The 22,944-nt window shown below is 40.2% G+C and overlaps 2 protein-coding genes across 7 annotated transcripts in view; one reads left to right on the top strand and one right to left on the bottom strand.

Moving 5' to 3' along the window:
- Ser-4 (serotonin receptor 4) overlaps positions 1–22,420 on the top strand; it is a 69,012-nt gene extending 46,592 nt beyond the window's left edge. For 3 of the 6 annotated variants that reach the window (XM_028308433.1, XM_028308430.1, XM_028308431.1), the window contains exons 2-5: positions 14,827–14,906; positions 16,198–16,458; positions 16,929–17,172; positions 21,381–22,420. In XM_028308433.1, coding sequence (XP_028164234.1) covers positions 16,227–16,458; positions 16,929–17,172; positions 21,381–22,245 — 1,341 coding nt within the window. In that variant the 5' untranslated portion in view covers positions 14,827–14,906; positions 16,198–16,226 and the 3' untranslated portion in view covers positions 22,246–22,420. Of the gene's footprint in view, positions 1–14,826; positions 14,907–16,197; positions 16,459–16,928; positions 17,173–18,116; positions 18,444–19,734; positions 19,996–20,465; positions 20,710–21,380 lie in introns of those variants that run through there. The other 3 variants (XM_028308434.1, XM_028308435.1, XM_028308432.1) reach the window with 2 other exon arrangements.
- On the bottom strand, positions 6,200–7,435 carry LOC114355542 (uncharacterized). The gene has a single exon (XM_028308440.1). The coding sequence runs from the start codon at positions 7,433–7,435 to the stop codon at positions 6,200–6,202; it is 1,236 nt and encodes a 411-aa protein (XP_028164241.1).
- Positions 22,421–22,944: the final 524 nt, after the last annotated feature.

The following is a 22,944-nucleotide window of genomic DNA, read 5'->3' on the forward strand; positions in this document are numbered from 1 at the left end:
CGCCACAGAGGGCTGGTATCGCCACAGAGGGCTGGTATCGCCACAGAGGGCTGGTATCGCCACAGAGGGCTGGTATCGCCACACAGGGCTGGTATCGCCACACAGGGCTGGTATCGCCACACAGGGCTGGTATCGCCACACAGGGCTGATATCGCCACACAGGGCTGGTATCGCCACACAGGGCTGATTTATTATTAAATATATTAAATAATTTTATTATAGCTGTGTGTTATTACAAGCTTTTTTTTTTTTACATTGTATGTACATAATTTTTATTTAATCGGTACCACTATTATTCGAATCACTATCTATAGGGTCATTTGAAAACACTAACCAGGGGTGAATTTTATCAACCGCAAATATAGCTTTGTACAAAGGTTTGCCTGTCTTTTTGGTTATGGGGGTATCTTCGATCTCATATCTATCGTTACCTAAGATCCTAACAATTCTGTAAGGCCCACTACATTTAGGAACCAACTTTTTAGATTGTCCCGGCACAGAAGATCCTATTTCACGTTCGACCCTAACAAGATCTCCTATTTTGTAAGTATGAGCTAGTTTTCGTCGTTTATCAAAATTAGATTTCTGTTTCATTTGCTGACTTTCATTACGATCCTTAACCTCAACTCTTATTTCATCGCGATTTTCAATGCTATTACCTTCCGACACAACAGAGTTCATCGTACCATCCGAAACTCCAGTAGGTGCGACGCCAAATAAGATTTCTGCTGGGCTCTTCCCGGTAGCTTTGTTTACCGTGTTGTTAAGACCCCATTGAACGCGCGGTATCATGAGGTCCCATTCATCATCAGGTCGCTCATGATTTATTGCTGTAAGCGCGTCGACAATTGACCGATTGTAACGCTCTATTTGACCGTTGGCTCGGGGTGTTGCAACAGCATTTATAATATGTTTCACTCCTTTCTCTTTAATGAAATTGTTAAATTCTCGGCTAGTAAAACTAGTTCCCTTATCTGTTACTAATTTGCACGGTACTCCAAACAGAGAAAAGTATTCCTCAAAAACGTTAATTGTAGTTTTACTTTTGCAATTTTTGACTGGTTTGATGTAAATGAATTTTGTAAAAGAATCAATTATGGCGAGAATATAACAATTCCTCTTTTTGCTTTGAGGAAACGGCCCACAGTGGTCAGCGTGCAACATTTCAAAAGGTTTGTCAGGCTTAGGAATTGGATGAAGCATCCCTTCCTTTGGTCCTCCCGGGAGTTTGTTGTGTGCACAGTTTAAGCAAGATTTGCAATATTTTTTAATAAATCGGCGCATATTTTTGAACCAAAATACCCTGCGAACTCTTTCATAAGTTTTATCGTAACTGAAATGACCGACGTCATCATGATTGCTTTTAACAATCTGCCATCTCACTGACTTAGGAACAACCCACAACAACTTGACAGTATCATTTTTCCTTACCACACGATAAAGTTTATTATTTTTAATCGTAAAATTATTTTTAATTTCTACTACATTTGCACTTTCCGGGTCTTTTAAAATTTCTGAAATTCTTTGTAATTCGCTATCGGCCTGTTGTACAGTCTGAAGCCATCTTTCGTCAGTTACATCAATTTTACAAACGTCCCATTGTATGCCAAAAACATAATCATCGTCGTCACGAGATGGAGGATTTTCCGCAGCAACAGGATTTCTGCTTAAGGCATCCACGTGTGTCATTTTAACTCCTGCACGATACTCTATGGTAAAGTCAAATTCTTGCATTGCAATCCACCATCTCGCGACACGAGGTATCAAATCTCTCTTAGTCATGGTGCTTTTGATCGCATTGCAATCCGTCACTAGTTTAAACGGTGTGCCGAGTAAATATACCCTAAACCTGTTCAGAGCTGTGATAGCGGCAAGAGTCTCCAACTCATAGGAGTGAAATTTTTGCTCCTCGGGTGAAGTTTGTCGACTGTAATAGGCAATGGGTTGGAGGCCCTTGTCGCCATTTTGTAATAGAATTGCCCCAATTCCCAACTTGCTGGCATCCGTATGAACTTCAAGTGATGCTTTAGGATCGTATAAAGCGAGGATTGGTCGGCTAATTAAGCTCTCTTTTAAAGTTTCAAAAGCATTCATTTGTTCTTGTCCAAAGTGCCACGGCTGGTCCTTTTTTGTTAGAACAGTAAGCGGTCGCGCTATTGCTGAAAAATTTCTAACAAATCGCCGAAAATAGCTCGCCAGTCCTACAAACTGGCGAACTTCGTGGACATTTTTAGGTACACGAAATGACTTAACTGCCTCAATTTTTAGTTTTCCCGGACGGATGCCATTTTCTGAAATTTCATATCCTAAATATTCGATATTTTTTTGAAAGAAAACACACTTCTTTGGGTTTAAAGTTAACTTCGCTTTCCTCAGCAATTGAAATACCTTTTCGAGTTTGCCTAGTCCTTCCTGTATTGTGCTCGATGGAATCAATAAGTCGTCCATATAGGCCAATGCTAAATTTGGTTCTGCACAATTGAGCATTGAATTGATTGCCCTTTGAAAGACGCCAGGCGCATTGGCTAACCCGAACGGCATACGGTTGTATTCATATAAACCGTCCGGAGTAATAAACGCCGTAAGATGTTTACTGTCCTCTGCTACAGGTACCTGATAATAACCTGAAGCGAGGTCAAGGCTTGTAAAGAAACTATTCCCACCTAGACTGTCTAACCTATCCTCAATTCTAGGTAACGGGTACTTGTCTTTAAGGGTCTTTCGGTTCAATGCACGATAATCAATGCATAAACGTTTTTGTCCATTCTTCTTGTTAACAAGCAGAACTGGACTTGCATATGAGGAGGAACTTTCGCGTATAATACCGTTCTGAAGAAGATCACCTATGATTTCAGACAACTGCTCTTTTTCTTTCATAGACATACGATAGGGGTTATATACAACCGGAATATCATCTTTAAGTTTAATAACCATCTCCGTTAAATCAGTCTTACCTAATTCTGACAAGTTAATTGCAAAGCAATCTCTATATTTCTCCAATAAGTCATTGAATTTAGTTTCCTCTTCATCTGATAATTTGACACCGACCTGAATATCTCCCAAAGGTAAACTATCTGCTTCCTGGGATGTACTAGTTGTTATCGCGATATAAGGTTCCGTAACCTCCTCATACCCTACGCCCCTAGCCAAAGTCTGACCTTTTGAAATCTCTAAAATATCTTTATTGAGATTGGAAATCATCACATAACCTTTATTATTCTGAAATGTATATAAACCAGGCAAAATCACTAATTTTCTTGTGTCACTACAACAGTAAGTCGTTGGAATAAAAAGGGAACCTGAATATTCTGTCGATGTTTCGACTTCAACAGGGGAGGTTGTACGTGGTTGAATGACCGTTTTGTCTAATGAAATAAGTTTCACCTTCAAAGAAATTTCCGAACAACTAGTGTCAGCCGCTTTATAAAATATTAGGTTATCTGATGTTTTATACATAACCAAGTTAGGAAGCTCAGTAAATGTTTGACCAATGATTATGTCACAAGGCATATAACGGTCTGCGACTATCACCAAATCAATTTCCGCGCAAATATCATCAACTACAACGGTACCCTTAATAGAACCTATCGGCGTGACACACACATTGCCAAACCCTCTAAGATTCGGGATTTTTAAGTCAATTTGATAGTCCCCGTAGATTTCTTTGGCCAAACTTTCCTTTATTAGAGTGCAATTACTCCCTAAATCTATAAAAGCCTGTCTTTCAAAACCATCTACCTGAATATCTTTGAAATACTTTTCACTGTCTGCTCCGTTTGCACTAATTCGCATTACATTTTTATCGTGAGGAGAAGTCATGTTCTGTGAGGAACTATTAGTATCATTGCTACCATCAGAAGGATTTGGAAAACTTTGATTTTTATTACTCCGGCATTCTTTTGTTACATGACCTACTCTCCGGCAGATGTTACACTTTTTCATTGGTTTTGTACATTTTGTTCGAATATGGCCAGCTTCCCCACAGTTAAAGCAAATTATACCAGGTTTAGAAATTTCCATGCTATCAGACACAGAGTTCGACTGTGAATGTTGCGATCCATGATCCTTGTTCCACGATACCCTTCGCCTTTGCATCGCATACCCGTCACTTTGTACTAGCGTTTTCAAATATGAAAATAACTGTTCTGGGTCCTCAAATCGACATGAATTAGCACTCATCCTTATAAATTTGTCATCGATACCGTGCACTAGACACCCTACCGCTTTACGTCCAACAATCTCACATTTGTTAATCAAAATCATTTTTTCATAATAATAGACATCCAAAGGTTGCCCAATTTTGCAGCGAATTTGCAGCATCCGTTGGAGAAGATCACCATAGTTCTCAGTGGAAGGAAACGCAGCCTTAAGTTTTTCCATCCACTGTTCCCAACTAAAAAGTAGGGAAGGCAGTCCCTGATACCATCGCTTAGCAAGTCCCGTTAACTTAGCTAAAGCGTAGTGACAAATCTGAGTTTCATTCCAAGAATATATAGTCGCACATTCGTTGACTTTATGGATCCAAGATTCAATATTTTGAGATCCATCACTAGGATCAAACTCGGGAATAGCATTTATGTGGGTGAAAGATTGCACCGGAATTGAAAAGTTATTAATGTTACTTGAGGAAGCACTATTTGATTCTAAATTAATTGATGGTCCAGGATTGTGTATAATATTTGGCTGAGTGGTTTTTTCAGTTAAAGGAGGAGTTCGAACTTGTGATCTACTTGAACTGCGAATAGACCTATGTGACTTGGTTTTTCTATTTTTCTTTGAATGTTTATGAGTCCGTTTTTTATTGTAACTATCAGATCGTTTTTTAGACTTTTTACTTCGCTTAGTATACCGTTCACTGCTGGACACTGATGAAGAAGTATCCATACTAGAGGATTCACGACGGTGACGATGTTTCGATAGATGACGCTTACGCGATCGAGAACGTCTATCTGACCCCATAGTTTAATGATTCGAATCCGGTTTAATTAAAATGCATTAAGTATAACTGATTGACACAGACAACTACAATAATGTAACACTGACTATTACCTACGTATTACAATCATTGTGGATTTATCATCAATAAGTAAATTAATAACAACATCGTATAAAGTCACACATACACAAAAAAAAAATAACACCATTACTCATAATATAATATCCATAATATAACAGTTTCCGCAACCCAGCATTCTTTTTATTTTTTTTTCAAATCACAAAAAAAATCCCTTTACTATTGTTGTTTTGTTGAAATATACAATATAGTTTTAATTATTGACGATTACTAATTATACGGTAGTTTCACTTTCACTATCATAGAAATTCAGAGGTCACTAATTACGTCACTATAAGGTTATAAATATCACTGTACACGCGTATTTTGTCTTAATTGTTCACACATATTACAACACTGCAACCCAGACTTCGTAAAACACCAACCGTTTAGCAAATAATGTAAAAAAAATGACTCACGGTTTTCTCCGTCAGGAATCAACTTTTTCAGGCTTCGATGGAAAACATCCCACTTCTGATTGAAAACTTAATCTTGCAGGACCAGAGTAAACCACTTTTATGCAGTAAGTATTTATTAAATATGATTACAAACTTTCAATCGTTGCGCATCGAGTCAGGCGTAACGGCAGAATGGCGGACAGTGACTNAACTAGAGATTGCAAAATCCGGATTTTTCTTAAATCCGGATTTCCGGATTTGTGTAACGTACAAATCCGGATTATCCGGATTTTTCGAATTTTGGTAAAAAAATTTAAACTATCAATTTAATTTAAATAAAACGTAGTTTTTTGTCAAAAAGATGTAAGTATTTGAAGAAAAGCGTTCTCTTTTATTACTTTGCAACGAAGAAAATAAATAAAATTGCAAAAGTTATTACTTTTAATTCGTGTTTTATTTGTCTTATTATAATCAGTCAGTCCAATTAAATTAATCAGTCAATATTTAAATTAAAACTTTGAACAGGAAACTTACAACTAAGTACCTACGTTTTTAAAATTCACAATCAACACTCGGCTCCATATGAAATCGAGATAATAAAATAAAAACAATTAAAACAAAACATAAGTTATTAACTTTCCTTCTTTAAACTAATAATTATCTTCACAAAAAAATAAATCTTTTTTAATTAAAATAAAACGTAACGTGACTCATATCGTAAATATAATGAACATTAGATAAGTATATTCTAGGCGGTATTCTTTAATAATCGAGATCTTAGAAACATAAAGCCGTCAAGGGTGTCGTCGTTTAGACGTGATCTCATCTTGTTGCAAAATATCCCAGCAGTAGAAAACGCCCTTTCCGACTCAACACTCGTTGGCGGTATAGCCAACAACCTGTTTAGAACTGTTTTAAGGATCTCTCCACAACCACCCCCATTCTCATACAATGCCATTTCGACATGAATTAATGTAGGCAAATCAGATCCGCTGGGTGAACTCGATGGGTGAGGTTGAGGATCTCTACTATCACTTGCAAGGGATATAATATGCCGATCTAGCAGCTCTTTAAAACTCAGCGATGGTGTTTCGGAATCAGATTCACAAGGTGTTTCTGAACTGGAGTTCTTGTTCGCTGAAGTAGATGTGCAATTATCACCATTTAAAGCTGCAGTTTGACAGATCAAATTTTTCATTTCATCATAAGTTGGTTTTTGGTATGTATCGTCATCTTCCTCAGTTCCATTCATAAATTGGTTAGGATTCTGTAAGTATTGTAGGGCGCCAACAACCTTGTAGAGGCGTCTCTCTTTGATTCTCCTTTTTAGAGAATTTGCCAGTTTTTCGCCAGTAACACTGTATTGGTTCTCTAATGATTTTACTAAAAATTTTAGAGCTGTATCGGCTGTGAGAATGGTGGAATTTCTGCGGCAGAGTACTTCTACTGTACTTTTGATCATGTCTAAACAGGTATGCAGGTTTTGAAGACATGCAATTTCTGTGTCTGAGAATGATATATCAGACTTAACATCAATCAATGCTTTCTGTATGCATGATTTTAGTTTTAAGAAACGTTCCAACATAGTGGCTAGACTGTTCCATCGAGTTCTGCAGTCTAGAAGGAGTTGTAATTCTTTGCCAAATTCAGCTTGCACATATTTTTGAAGCATGGCGTCGTTTTTTGTTGGTGAATTTTTAAAAATCTTAACCACTGATCGAACTTTTTTAATTATGGCTTTGTAATCGTCGATTAACAGTCTTCGTTCTCTTGTGCGTTCGATTACAAATCCGTCTTCGCCGTCTTCTTCAATATCTGAGTCAGAGCAGCTGCCTGTATCTTCACATGTTTCTGTTTGTGGTGAGTTTTTATACAAAACATCCAGTACAGCCAGCTGTACAGCGTGTGCAAGGCACAATTGATGGTGCGGGACAGGGAGAATGCGTCCAACCTTGACCATAACTGCAGCGCCATCAGTCGTCATTCCGATAATATCTTTATACAAGCAAAGTCCGAATGAATTCAGTCTTATCTTTATAAGGGAAACGCAAGCTTCGGCGCCCATGGATCCGTGAATCCTTATTAAGCCCAGGCTTTCCCAAAAATTTTCGCCATATTCATTGCGGAAATGAATGTTAATATTTATATATCGATGGGATTTCATTGATGTCCACTCATCAAATGTTAGTGCAAACATGACGTTTTTGGTCTTCCAGACTTTTAAATCTTTTATGAGAGTGGATTTTTCTTTGTCACACATGTCCATTACAATTTTTTTTATCGAATTTGGTGATTTCGGGATCTTTTCTTTATAATTTTTTTCCAATAATTTTCTTAAATCAGCCGACGAACAAAATACTTTAAGTGGTAACCCATCTAGAACCACCATTCTTGATATTAAGTTGGGCAAGGAATCTTTCCTTTCAAAATAGTCGTTCACTTTTAGTTTTTTGGTAGGTGGAGCATCGCTTTTGCTAGTAGAAGCTGTGGCTGTTTCTTCTGGTCGAACATTTGCGTCACCACTTTCAATTTTTTTAACATCAATGGAATGTTTTTTAAGTAAGTGGTTATGTAATGCTGACGTGCTTCCGCTAATCTTCAAAATGCTATAACACCGTTTGCATTTAGCTTGTAGCCCATTGGCGGATCTCAAAAAATAATGCCATACACTGGACTTGTCGCTTGACTTTTTGATGTAATCTATAAACTCCATGTTCCGTCAGGTTTCTCTGTGAATGAAAAAAAAAATAGTTTCGAGAATCGACCATTCAATCAATGCCAAAGAGCTTCCCTAGAAATTCCTAATCACGATTAGGAAACCTGACCTACATCATTAGGCAAGATTGAAGTAGGTATTATTATTAAATACATCCCGCAGAATTTAACAAGGCGCCCACTTATACAGCTTTCGAGATGTCAGTAACTATTTATTATATGCCATTTGTGAAGTTTCAAATCGATACTACCATAAGAAGTTAGTTGATTAATTTCGATTTTTCCGTAGTTAATTTATATAGATTCAGCTACAAAATAGACAAATCAAAACTTAACTTTAAATTTGAATGGACAGAAAGAAGAAACAAACGGCACATAGCGATTAGATAAGTAAATAAAAGCGTGAAATGCAAATCGCGTTCTAGGCCGTCTCAAAGAAACCCGGACACTGTTAGTGTAGTTTGTCGGACTGACTGTACCACTGACGAAAATATTGTGCAAATGCGGGTGGGTGAAGAAAATTCATCGCGCCGGAGCAGACGACGCCGCATCTCTTCAGTCTGCCCGCGACCATGACTCGTACAACCGAGTTGAAACTTCGGGAGGGTAAATATCTTATTTACCGTTATAAAAGTTTTGTTGTAAATCCCGTGAAGTGATAATTTTATAGTAAAAAATGCAACATAATAGTTTGAAATATTATAAACAAAAGCGTTTTACATTTGCCTAAATAGTTAAACATATCGTAACTAAACAAAACACTGTATAAGTAACACTGTATTAAATTGTGTAGGAACGTAATTATTTATGTACTTTTGTACTTACCAACACGGGAGTATTCTTATTCAGTCACTACCTAGTAGGTAGACGCGCGCGGCGTGACACAAACGCGCACCACCACCGCCTCGTATAAAACTCACTGGCCGACTAGCGAATTTATTACGCATGACGCGTCATTGTGTGCAGGTGTGAGTGTTGTGTTGTGCGACGAAGTGCGGGGTGCGTTCAATCAAAACTTCTCTTGTTTTGCATCCATGTTGCATTCAACAGATATTTTGGTTAATGATTTTATGATAAAATTTTTGGGGTAAAAATATTCGAAAAAACCGGATTTCAAAATCAAAATCCGGATTTTTTTATAGCCTCAAAATCCGGATTTTTCAGATATTTTCGAATTTCGAATAATCCGGATTGCAATCTCTATTTCGAACGAATTCGATTTTCGAAAAGTGTGACTTGTCTAGTCTACTAAACCTACTGATCGCGTTCGAAGCACCTGTGCAGCGCTAAACTCGTTACGACATGCAACATGACAATGGGACAACTATCCGGCCGCCGGATATCCGGCTATCCGGCCTAGCAGCTCGCCGGATATCCGGTATCCGGTATCCGGCCAAACAACTATCCGTTTCATCTCTAGTAATTAGTACATGGAAATTATAAAACGATAGTTTTTCTTCAAAATTTCCAAAATCTTCAGCGTATGCAAATACTGTCTTACTACAACGTATGAAGGCTAAAGTACTGAATCTATTTAAATTAACAACGTGGATCTACCTTCAAAAATCGAGTATAAAAATAAGGACATGGTAAATAGAAAAATTGAAAACCAAAGATATGGTAATTATACTCTTACGCAATTCATCGACAGTACGCCAACGCAATAGACGTCTACTTGCTAACAGGTCTTAGAACTAACTAAGGGCTCGCGCCGCGTGCGTAAATGATGTGTCAAATATTATTATTTAGGCTTATGTGCCCAAAAACAGAAAACGTCACGGGAATTAGGACTTTCGCTCGGACAAGCAGTTTTTTAATTCTAATTATTTACAGAATGGTTCTATTGAATAGATATTTTGCTATGCGTAAGACAATCTTTTGTACTCTTTAAAATGTTGAATGGAGTAAACCAAATCTATACGACATAAAAATTACAGCCAAGTTTTAACATTAAGTCGGTGTGCGGACGCGTAACGGTAATTAGAGAACAGAGGTTCATGAAATTAATTAAGTCACAAAAACTTAAAATAGAGGCCTATGATTTAATGCACAACTGGATGGGGTTGTTAAGTAACATATAAAAATACTTGCATGTCTCTAATTTGTAATTTTTAACGATTTAACAGCCCGGACACGCAAAAACTAGCTCATCTGAGAATAGCCGAGTTTCGTCACAGTAGATATATGAGCTAAAGCAGTACGGAAGCTTCATACAAACGCTCGAAATCAGACTCACGCACACAGACGCACGCTTTACACGAGCTCTAAGCGAACCTCGCAGTCCATCCGTCGCGAGTGTCGCGCGCGTTGTGTTTTGAGTAATAATTTTATTGCATGCACGATCCGCTGTATTTTTAAAAAACATGCCACGAGTGTATTGCGTAATATACGGCTGCTTGAACTCGGCATCTTCAAAACCAGAACTTTCATTTTTAACTTCGTAATAATTCTGAATTGTAAAAATGATTAAATATTACTTTTTAAATAAATTGCTTACATCTGATTTCGTAAAAGTTCTTTTTAAATTACGTAATTACGCTTTTTAACAATTTATGTGTTCTATTTGATAAAGTAATTTGCTCCACGCGCTTTTGTACTAAGTGATGAACTGTATTTAGAATGAGGCAATAGCTATGTGAAATGTATCCGGCATTTTATTTATGAGAATAGAATATCTTCTACCGGCCTCTAATAGTACTTAATCAATTTATTCCATTATGTATTCGATCATTATAGAACCTAATTAACGTTTTATTTTTTTGTTAACTACTTAGTCAATTAATTTATTCCATTAGGTATTTGATAATTAAAAACCTAAATAAACGTTATATAAATAAGTAAGTCAGAACCTTATTAATTTTATAAAGATTAAGAGTGCCAACCCTAACACTCAGTTGAAGTGTAGGTATTTAACTCGCCGAAAGGGCTAAGTTTCCGTACTGTTTTGATTTATCTACTGTGGTTTCGTGGTCATATTTGTTTTGAACTGATTCGTTATTTAACAAGTGATAACAGACGATAAATTTATTGATGAGTTTTTTATTTATTAATGTCTCCTCTTTAATTTTGCCTTGTTATTCTTAATGTTCAATCCTCAATAATTTATTGGAGAGTAAAGAGTTTTGATACTACGGCAAACATTTAAAACACAATACCTTGTATACATACAGGGTGGAAACGATAAGTGATCTCACTCGATTATTTCTAAACTATACAAGATATCCAAAAATTAGTTACTGATCCTGAAAGTGCTTTACGAGCTCTATCCAACGGTATCAATAATAGGTTACAAAATAATCTGGATCTATCCGAAAATTCAATGTTTCCAGCTTCCATACATTTAGTAAAACCACATAATAGTAAAAACTATACAAGATATCCAAAAACTGGTTACTGATCCTGAAAGTGCTTCACGAGCTCTATCCAACGGTACCAATAATAAGTTACAAAATAAACTGGATCTATCCGAAAATTCAATGTTTCCAGATTCCATACATTTAGTACTGCCACAGTCATGGCACTCATGTCTTGATAATATTATAGCAAGTAAAGCCTAAAACCAATATTTTCCATGAATAATTAAAATTAGAATGCAACTTACGAGTTCAATTTAAGTGTTTATTGTTTAATATAAAAAAATACACTTCTTATTATTGTGTGGCCGGCATACATTTAGTATGGAGGCTGAAAACATTGAATTTTCGGACAGATCCAGTTAATTCTGTAACCTATTACTTATACCGTTGGAAAGAGCTCGTGAAGCACTTTCAGGATCAGTAACCAGTTTTTCAATATCTTGTATAGTTTAGAAATAATCGCGTGAGATCACTTATCGTTTCCACCCTGTATATATACAGGGTGGAAACGATAAGTGATCTCACTCGATTATTTCTAAACTATACAAGATATCCAAAAATTAGTTACTGATCCTGAAAGTGCTTTACGAGCTCTATCCAACGGTATCAATAATAGGTTACAAAATAATCTGGATCTATCCGAAAATTCAATGTTTCCAGCTTCCATACATTTAGTAAAACCACATAATAGTAAAAACTATACAAGATATCCAAAAACTGGTTACTGATCCTGAAAGTGCTTCACGAGCTCTATCCAACGGTACCAATAATAAGTTACAAAATAAACTGGATCTATCCGAAAATTCAATGTTTCCAGATTCCATACATTTAGTACTGCCACAGTCATGGCACTCATGTCTTGATAATATTATAGCAAGTAAAGCCTAAAACCAATATTTTCCATGAATAATTAAAATTAGAATGCAACTTACGAGTTCAATTTAAGTGTTTATTGTTTAATATAAAAAAATACACTTCTTATTATTGTGTGGCCGGCATACATTTAGTATGGAGGCTGAAAACATTGAATTTTCGGACAGATCCAGTTAATTCTGTAACCTATTACTTATACCGTTGGAAAGAGCTCGTGAAGCACTTTCAGGATCAGTAACCAGTTTTTCAATATCTTGTATAGTTTAGAAATAATCGCGTGAGATCACTTATCGTTTCCACCCTGTATATTTATACTTTATAACTGCTTGTATTGTGCATTCCAAAAGTTTTAATGTATTTATTAACACTAGAACGTCGAATAATGGTTTCATGGTGTGAATATGCGAAAAAAAGCGTCGATAAACGTTAAAGTTATTCATCGAGTTTCACCGCCGTTATTCTAGTTGTCGAAATAAAAGCAAATTAACTCGCCCCAAACAAAGGATGATGGGCACTTTTCTATGGAATCTGGGCGTAAAACCAACAGAAATGTAACTATTATTCTAAGTTAGGACTTAGTATCAGAAATATATTTTCATATAAATAACTACCAAAAACTCCCGGGTTTGCTTGGAAATTGACATAATGTATAATAGTCATAGGTGTTTTATTGCGCAAACAAAAAATATTATTAATTAATATACCTAAATTGATACATTAAGTTATTTATCAATTATTATGTCCGAGTGGGGCCAACAAATGGAATAAAATAAGTACCATGTTCTACATTACGTGCGTAGGACCACACCTACTCGTAGGTACCATTTTGAGAAATGAAATGAACACAGTCATGTTTCAATGGGATTTCTACCAGTTAATCTGTAGGTAGTGTTGTCGCATAATCGATCACGAATCGATTATTAATCGATATTGCCAAATAACGATTTATCGATTAACAATTCGCTTAATCGATTTCATTGATTACCATCATCACTATCATTTGATTGTTAGTTTGATTCCTTATTTTCAGCATTATACTCGATTACTGCAATCGAATAATCGATTGTGATTTATTCGGTATACTTACATACTTAATCGATAGAATCGATAGTAAGATATGATACAATACTATCAATATGATTGATACAAGCAATTAAATTGACCTAATACTATTTTTATTACCCTAGTGTGATGTGAAATACTATGGAAACTTTGCATATTCAATGACCTCTATCTCCGTATCCCCGCGTATTTCAGGATTGTTGTCATACTATGAAATGAAGTACTAGTATTAAGCTTTAATTTAGTACACTTTTTGTTTCTGTTGGTTCAACGCCCAATTTGCCCATCATCCTTTAAAAGCATGGCATTCGGTGCCGGATAAAATATTTTGAATTGCCTTATATTTCAAATTCGATCAATAACTCTTTGTTTGTTTGTTAGTTGAATGTTTCAGAAAGTTATTTATATTTGTGATTATAATAATAATAATAATCGACACCACGGGGCCAGTCTGTTGTTAATCCGAGTGCTCCCGAGAGTCGGTCAAGACCCTCGTCTTCGGCTTGCCGAAGTGGAATCCGAGAGGGTCTGCAGGACTTTCACCTCTGACTTGCCTTAACCGGCCGGCCAGAGTGGAGTCGCTAGAGCTATATGCTCCAGGGGTGGAAGTGTTAAAGGGCATAACGCCGCGAGTAACTTCGGAGAAAGCGCAGCACACCTCTCTACACCCCTGAGCTGGCAGACGCCAATGTTGCCCCTCAGTCCGGTCTATACGACCCATGACGCCAGGAGGGGCCCATTTAGTCACTGGCTAGTCACCGCCTGCCATTTTTTCAGTCCGAGACTATGAACCAGGCAGGTGTCCCGTAGTCTCCATCCATAGCCCAGTAACCAGTCCATCCATCCTTCATCCATAACCCTAGTCCATTCTCCAATAACTGCAATAGCTCCTGTGCACAGGCTGGGGATGGTCTCTGGCTACATCCCATGATATAGTCAGAGACTAGATCCAGCATGTGCACCACTTTCACTTTTGTCGATTATTTTGCGCTTAGAACGGCCTCTACGTGTTGGATCTGTATCCCCACGCAAGCCTTATAAAGGACCGGGCCACTTTTGACCCGTGAGCTCCAAAGCGTACAAACATAATAATAATAATAAAATATTATAAAACTAGTTTTGCCGCGACTTTAGACGCGTGAAAACCCCGTATCACTTAGTGATATGAGAAATAGTTTACATCCTATTCTCAGATATCACTATAAGAATCGGTCAAGCTATTTCGGATGAGTTTTGTTACAAACACTGTGATACAAACTAAAATAGAAAGTGATACAAAATTTTTATTAGAAGATAATGTTACTACCTATATTGCTCTTGCGTAGTATTTATGTCATTGCATTATAATAACCATACTTTTTCTTTTCAGATTGTAACGCAAGCAATAAATTAAAATAAGAATGATGGGTCGAGCGCTGAATTTACTCTACCGAAAATACAACACGACCGGTAAGTACCAACTGCTAATTAGGTGCTTTGTCATTTGAAACCCGCTTGTTTATTGTTTAACACGGAAAGTACACTTGAGTTGAACTCCTTTAAACAAATATTCCAGGAGACCTCACAATTAATACAGTTTATACGAAGCTCTGGATATATTTTAAGACAATTTAATTCCTCGTGGTTAAAATTATCCAAAATTTTGAGACTGTCTTATCTATCAGTCTTAAGAGAATTATAGCGGGAAGATAGAGAATTGCTACACGCGACAACTTTTGCTTTTACTTTCTTGTTTAGTAATAAATATTCATGAGCCTATCTATCAACCTAATTACAATCTGACAGCCTGCCCCTACAGACTTCACAGAAATTGAACATAATTTTTCACTGAAGTATCAATTAGCCTGTCTGTCCCTAGACTTCACGAAATTGAACATAATTTTTTCACTTGAAAATGTCAATTAGCCGAGTCTTGAACCGACGAACTTGCCGCACGACTGCTCTAACGACAGACATGTTACCCCGTGGGCATTTTCCAAGTATTTTTTACGCTATGAGCCAGCGTCAGACGAGCTGAGAGTTTACCAGAATTGCCAATTTAAGTTATACTTGCCAGGAGCAACTTATAAAAGTACAAGAGCCAGTTTTAGAAAGTATTCTATAATTATGCAGATGTTTCTGATACTATACTTACCTACTGTGGGAATTTATCCCATCTCTTTCAGCGGGCTCAGACGAGCTCGAGCGTTGTCGACTGCGGTGACACATTTCCATAATATCACGCGTCATTACAGCGTGGCGTGTGTCAATATCACATATTTTTGCATAGAAATATATTCCGACAAACTTAACAGACCCTAATATGCAGAGCAACACACCACACCCTTATGGTCGCATCGTTGATCACAATCGCAACGTATGATTTTTTTGAACTTTGGTTATCTCTGCTAGACGATCTGGTGAAGGTCGCGGGAAGTACCTGAATGGACAGTGCAGGACCGGTCGTTATGGAAATCATTGGTGGAGGCCTTTGTCCAGTAGTGGACGTCATTTGGCTGACACGAACGAACTCTGCTAAAATGCTACTGCCACTTACATACTCGTAGTTTCCAAACCTATGCAATAAATAAGATATTACGAAACATTAAACTGGTAATCGGTTGGACAGTGGACACGCATTTGGTACCCTAGTACAGATACCAGTCTCTGACAAAGGTCCTATACTATTTTAACTTAGGACTGTAACTATAGATATAAGTTTATGTCTCTGTGAAAGTAAACATGATTCTTCTTTCTTCAGTAGTTGGAGTGGAGTCGCGGTGAGAGGGCATGGAGGGCGCGGACGGTCGCGATGACCTGCTGGAGTGGGAGGCGCTGTACCTTCGGCTCCCCCTGCAGAACCTCACGTGGAACTCCACCGAGTGGGATCCCAGTGGGTGGAACGTCACCGTGTCCAACGCCACCTTGGGAGCGTCCGCGCCCTTCGACTCGCCCGCCGCGCTCGTCCGCGCCGCCATCAAGGCCGTAGTACTCGGCCTGCTAATTTTAGCTACTGTAGTTGGTACGTACCAACGCGGCACTAGCTTCTAGTAAGTAAAGATACCTCGATTCCTTCAAGAAATTCTCAGTCTCAGTATGGACTATGGACTGAAGCGCCATTTTTTCAACACCACTTGGGAACTCTACTGCTCCGTCTAGGCCACAGAGGCATTTTCTATTTCTGCATCTCGTAGATATTTATGATCCTATAGAAAGTATAATAACTGTCGTTTACTCTACCCGAAGCACCCTCCCTTATTTTATTGTTTAACAAAAAATCTTTCGTAAATAATCTTCATTTAATAAATTAACGTAAAATATCATTTACTAATGAGAAACGGGTTGTATTTCCGTAACAATATGTTTACAATAACAATATGTTTACAACTTCTGTTCTATTAAATTAATATTAGGTATAATGTGACCGATTTGAACCTATGAAAGTTCTTTTACTTCTATCCTTGAAGCGCTTTAACACTTAATTTGTTCCAGGTAATGTATTCGTGATAGCAGCAATACTTCTGGAGCGGCACCTGCGCAGCGCCGCGAACCAGCTGATCCTCTCGCTGGCCGTGGCGGACCTGCTGGTGGCGTGCCTGGTGATGCCGCTGGGCGCGGTGTACGAGGTGGCCCAGCGCTGGACGCTCGGCCCCGAACTCTGCGACATGTGGACCTCCGGCGACGTGCTGTGCTGCACCGCTTCCATACTGCACCTCGTCGCTATTGCGCTTGATAGGTCAGTAGAGAACTTCTGTGTCTTGCCTCTGGAACAAACTAGTGACGCCGCTGGGTGCAGTGCCCAAGGTGGCCCAGCGCTGGACTCTGGACGCTCGGCCCCGAACTCTGCGACATGTGCACCTCTGGCGACGTGCTGTGCTGCACGGCTTCCATACTGCACCTCGTCGCTATTGCGCTTGATAGGTCAGTAGAGAACTTCTGTATCTTGCCTGTAACAAACTAGTGATGTCGCTGGGCGCGGTGTACGAGGTGGCCCAGCGCTGGACGCTCGGCCCCGAACTCTGCGACATGTGGACCTCCGGCGACGTGCTGTGCTGCACNGCTTGCCGAAGTGGAATCCGAGAGGGTCTGCAGGACTTTCACCTCTGACTTGCCTTAACCGGCCGGCCAGAGTGGAGTCGCTAGAGCTATATGCTCCAGGGGTGGAAGTGTTAAAGGGCATAACGCCGCGAGTAACTTCGGAGAAAGCGCAGCACACCTCTCTACACCCCTGAGCTGGCAGACGCCAATGTTGCCCCTCAGTCCGGTCTATACGACCCATGACGCCAGGAGGGGCCCATTTAGTCACTGGCTAGTCACCGCCTGCCATTTTTTCAGTCCGAGACTATGAACCAGGCAGGTGTCCCGTAGTCTCCATCCATAGCCCAGTAACCAGTCCATCCATCCTTCATCCATAACCCTAGTCCATTCTCCAATAACTGCAATAGCTCCTGTGCACAGGCTGGGGATGGTCTCTGGCTACATCCCATGATATAGTCAGAGACTAGATCCAGCATGTGCACCACTTTCACTTTTGTCGATTATTTTGCGCTTAGAACGGCCTCTACGTGTTGGATCTGTATCCCCACGCAAGCCTTATAAAGGACCGGGCCACTTTTGACCCGTGAGCTCCAAAGCGTACAAACACAATAATAATAATAAAATACTATAAAACTAGTTTTGCCGCGACTTTAGACGCGTGAAAACCCCGTATCACTTAGTGATATGAGAAATAGTTTACATCCTATTCTCAGATATCACTATAAGAATCGGTCAAGCTATTTCGGATGAGTTTTGTTACAAACACTGTGATACAAACTAAAATAGAAAGTGATACAAAATTTTTATTAGAAGATAATGTTACTACCTATATTGCTCTTGCGTAGTATTTATGTCATTGCATTATAATAACCATACTTTTTCTTTTCAGATTGTAACGCAAGCAATAAATTAAAATAAGAATGATGGGTCGAGCGCTGAATTTACTCTACCGAAAATACAACACGACCGGTAAGTACCAACTGCTAATTAGGTGCTTTGTCATTTGAAACCCGCTTGTTTATTGTTTAACACGGAAAGTACACTTGAGTTGAACTCCTTTAAACAAATATTCCAGGAGACCTCACAATTAATACAGTTTATACGAAGCTCTGGATATATTTTAAGACAATTTAATTCCTCGTGGTTAAAATTATCCAAAATTTTGAGACTGTCTTATCTATCAGTCTTAAGAGAATTATAGCGGGAAGATAGAGAATTGCTACACGCGACAACTTTTGCTTTTACTTTCTTGTTTAGTAATAAATATTCATGAGCCTATCTATCAACCTAATTACAATCTGACAGCCTGCCCCTACAGACTTCACAGAAATTGAACATAATTTTTCACTGAAGTATCAATTAGCCTGTCTGTCCCTAGACTTCACGAAATTGAACATAATTTTTTCACTTGAAAATGTCAATTAGCCGAGTCTTGAACCGACGAACTTGCCGCACGACTGCTCTAACGACAGACATGTTACCCCGTGGGCATTTTCCAAGTATTTTTTACGCTATGAGCCAGCGTCAGACGAGCTGAGAGTTTACCAGAATTGCCAATTTAAGTTATACTTGCCAGGAGCAACTTATAAAAGTACAAGAGCCAGTTTTAGAAAGTATTCTATAATTATGCAGATGTTTCTGATACTATACTTACCTACTGTGGGAATTTATCCCATCTCTTTCAGCGGGCTCAGACGAGCTCGAGCGTTGTCGACTGCGGTGACACATTTCCATAATATCACGCGTCATTACAGCGTGGCGTGTGTCAATATCACATATTTTTGCATAGAAATATATTCCGACAAACTTAACAGACCCTAATATGCAGAGCAACACACCACACCCTTATGGTCGCATCGTTGATCACAATCGCAACGTATGATTTTTTTGAACTTTGGTTATCTCTGCTAGACGATCTGGTGAAGGTCGCGGGAAGTACCTGAATGGACAGTGCAGGACCGGTCGTTATGGAAATCATTGGTGGAGGCCTTTGTCCAGTAGTGGACGTCATTTGGCTGACACGAACGAACTCTGCTAAAATGCTACTGCCACTTACATACTCGTAGTTTCCAAACCTATGCAATAAATAAGATATTACGAAACATTAAACTGGTAATCGGTTGGACAGTGGACACGCATTTGGTACCCTAGTACAGATACCAGTCTCTGACAAAGGTCCTATACTATTTTAACTTAGGACTGTAACTATAGATATAAGTTTATGTCTCTGTGAAAGTAAACATGATTCTTCTTTCTTCAGTAGTTGGAGTGGAGTCGCGGTGAGAGGGCATGGAGGGCGCGGACGGTCGCGATGACCTGCTGGAGTGGGAGGCGCTGTACCTTCGGCTCCCCCTGCAGAACCTCACGTGGAACTCCACCGAGTGGGATCCCAGTGGGTGGAACGTCACCGTGTCCAACGCCACCTTGGGAGCGTCCGCGCCCTTCGACTCGCCCGCCGCGCTCGTCCGCGCCGCCATCAAGGCCGTAGTACTCGGCCTGCTAATTTTAGCTACTGTAGTTGGTACGTACCAACGCGGCACTAGCTTCTAGTAAGTAAAGATACCTCGATTCCTTCAAGAAATTCTCAGTCTCAGTATGGACTATGGACTGAAGCGCCATTTTTTCAACACCACTTGGGAACTCTACTGCTCCGTCTAGGCCACAGAGGCATTTTCTATTTCTGCATCTCGTAGATATTTATGATCCTATAGAAAGTATAATAACTGTCGTTTACTCTACCCGAAGCACCCTCCCTTATTTTATTGTTTAACAAAAAATCTTTCGTAAATAATCTTCATTTAATAAATTAACGTAAAATATCATTTACTAATGAGAAACGGGTTGTATTTCCGTAACAATATGTTTACAATAACAATATGTTTACAACTTCTGTTCTATTAAATTAATATTAGGTATAATGTGACCGATTTGAACCTATGAAAGTTCTTTTACTTCTATCCTTGAAGCGCTTTAACACTTAATTTGTTCCAGGTAATGTATTCGTGATAGCAGCAATACTTCTGGAGCGGCACCTGCGCAGCGCCGCGAACCAGCTGATCCTCTCGCTGGCCGTGGCGGACCTGCTGGTGGCGTGCCTGGTGATGCCGCTGGGCGCGGTGTACGAGGTGGCCCAGCGCTGGACGCTCGGCCCCGAACTCTGCGACATGTGGACCTCCGGCGACGTGCTGTGCTGCACCGCTTCCATACTGCACCTCGTCGCTATTGCGCTTGATAGGTCAGTAGAGAACTTCTGTGTCTTGCCTCTGGAACAAACTAGTGACGCCGCTGGGTGCAGTGCCCAAGGTGGCCCAGCGCTGGACTCTGGACGCTCGGCCCCGAACTCTGCGACATGTGCACCTCTGGCGACGTGCTGTGCTGCACGGCTTCCATACTGCACCTCGTCGCTATTGCGCTTGATAGGTCAGTAGAGAACTTCTGTATCTTGCCTGTAACAAACTAGTGATGTCGCTGGGCGCGGTGTACGAGGTGGCCCAGCGCTGGACGCTCGGCCCCGAACTCTGCGACATGTGGACCTCCGGCGACGTGCTGTGCTGCACCGCTTCCATACTGCACCTCGTCGCTATTGCGCTTGATTAGGTCAGTAGAGAACTTCTGTGTCTTGCCTCTGGAACAAACTAGTGATGCCGCTGGGCGCGGTGTACGAGGTGGCCCAGCGCTGGACGCTCGGCCCCGAACTCTGCGACATGTGGACCTCCGGCGACGTGCTGTGCTGTTCCATACTGCACCTCGTCGCTATTGCGCTTGATAGGTCAGTAGAGAACTTTTATGCAAAAAAGGGCAAATGAGTAAATAAGATTCCGATATACTTATTGTTTTTTATTGGACCAGATTTTTGTTTTATCAAATTTTTGTCATCACTTTTTAATCAATTTGTTTCTCTTACAGGTACCGGGCTGTGACCAACATCGACTACATTCACTCACGAACGGCGGGCCGGGTGGGTATAATGATAGCATGCGTATGGATCGTCAGTTTCCTCGTATGTATCGCGCCTTTACTGGGTTGGAAAGATCCAGATTGGAACCGACGCGTTTCCGAAGACTTGCGGTGTGTCGTGAGTCAGGACGTCGGTTATCAAATATTTGCGACGGCTTCGTCGTTTTACGTGCCAGTACTAGTGATACTAATACTGTATTGGCGAATATACCAAACTGCCAGAAAAAGAATACGTCGGCGGCGAGGCGCGACGGCGCGAGGCGGCGTGGGGCCGCCGCCCGTGCCGTCCGGAGGGGCGCTGGTCGCCGCGGGCGGCAGCGGCGGTATCGCGGCCGCCGTGGTCGCCGTTATCGGCAGGCCGCTGCCGACGATATCAGAGACGACCACGACAGGTTTCACGAATGTGTCGTCGAACAACACTAGCCCAGAGAAGCAATCCTGCGCCAACGGCCTCGAGGCGGACCCGCCCACGACGGGCTACGGCGCCGTCGCCGCCGCCTACTACCCGACGTTGGTGCGGCGCAAGCCGAAAGAAGCCGCCGATTCCAAGAGGGAAAGAAAGGCGGCGAAAACATTGGCAATAATAACCGGCGCGTTCGTAGCGTGCTGGCTTCCTTTTTTCGTGTTGGCTATTCTAGTTCCGACGTGCGACTGCGAGGTGAGCCCGGTGCTGACGTCGCTGTCGCTGTGGCTGGGCTACTTCAACTCGGCGCTGAACCCCGTCATCTACACCGTGTTCAGCCCTGAGTTCCGGCACGCGTTCCAGCGGCTGCTGTGCGGGCGCCGCGCGCGCCGGCGCCGCGCGCCCCCGTAGCTCCCCGCCCCGCGCCAGCCCCGCGGCCCCCTAGCCCGAGCCCCGAGCCCCTACCCGACTGACCTCGTCTAGCTCGACATTATGTTACCTTGTTACATTTTTCAGAGATATATTTACACCCCTTTATTTTTTGTACGTGATGAATGTGAATACGATTACCTGTCTAGTGATTAAATTATGAATTCTCTTTATTTATTGTGGTTTCACTTCCTCCTCCGCCTGCGCATAACAATTAGAAAAAAAGGTAATTTGGGCAAGAGAGATTTCGTCCTATTCAAAGTTTTCTCAACTCGAAGCGAGACCGAAACTAAATCCATTAAAAAGTTTCGCTTGCAAGTCGAACGTTAGGAAATCAATGTAGGTATTTATTTAAAGAAAATAATATGGCGGGCTAGTGTTTAAATTTCAGTATAGAAGTCACTTTACAGTAACATAATATTTTATGGATACTTAAAGTTTTGCTACATAAGGTTTTTTACTGTTTGCAAGTGTTTATTCTCAAATTCAGATAAAGATTTTACGAAGACTGCATTTTAATGCCCGTTAAAGAAATAAGTATCATTTGACGATGAAATGCCCATCATATCTTTAACGTCCCATTAAAACCGATCATTATTTGCGGGAAAGGACGATATTTTTTCTTGATATAATGATAAAGATGAATGATATCTGTAGGGAAGAATATGTTATGTAAGTTTT

Source organism: Ostrinia furnacalis, unplaced genomic scaffold (assembly GCF_004193835.3).
Source record: "Ostrinia furnacalis isolate ACB-3 unplaced genomic scaffold, ASM419383v2 OfSCF2419, whole genome shotgun sequence".
Lineage (NCBI taxonomy): Eukaryota > Metazoa > Arthropoda > Insecta > Lepidoptera > Crambidae > Ostrinia > Ostrinia furnacalis.

What these genes read in the sequence shown, in the direction of transcription:
- LOC114355542 (XM_028308440.1), bottom strand. Translation starts at nt 7,435, where the DNA reads ATGACGACTGATGGCGCTGCAGTTATGGTCAAGGTTGGACGCATTCTC.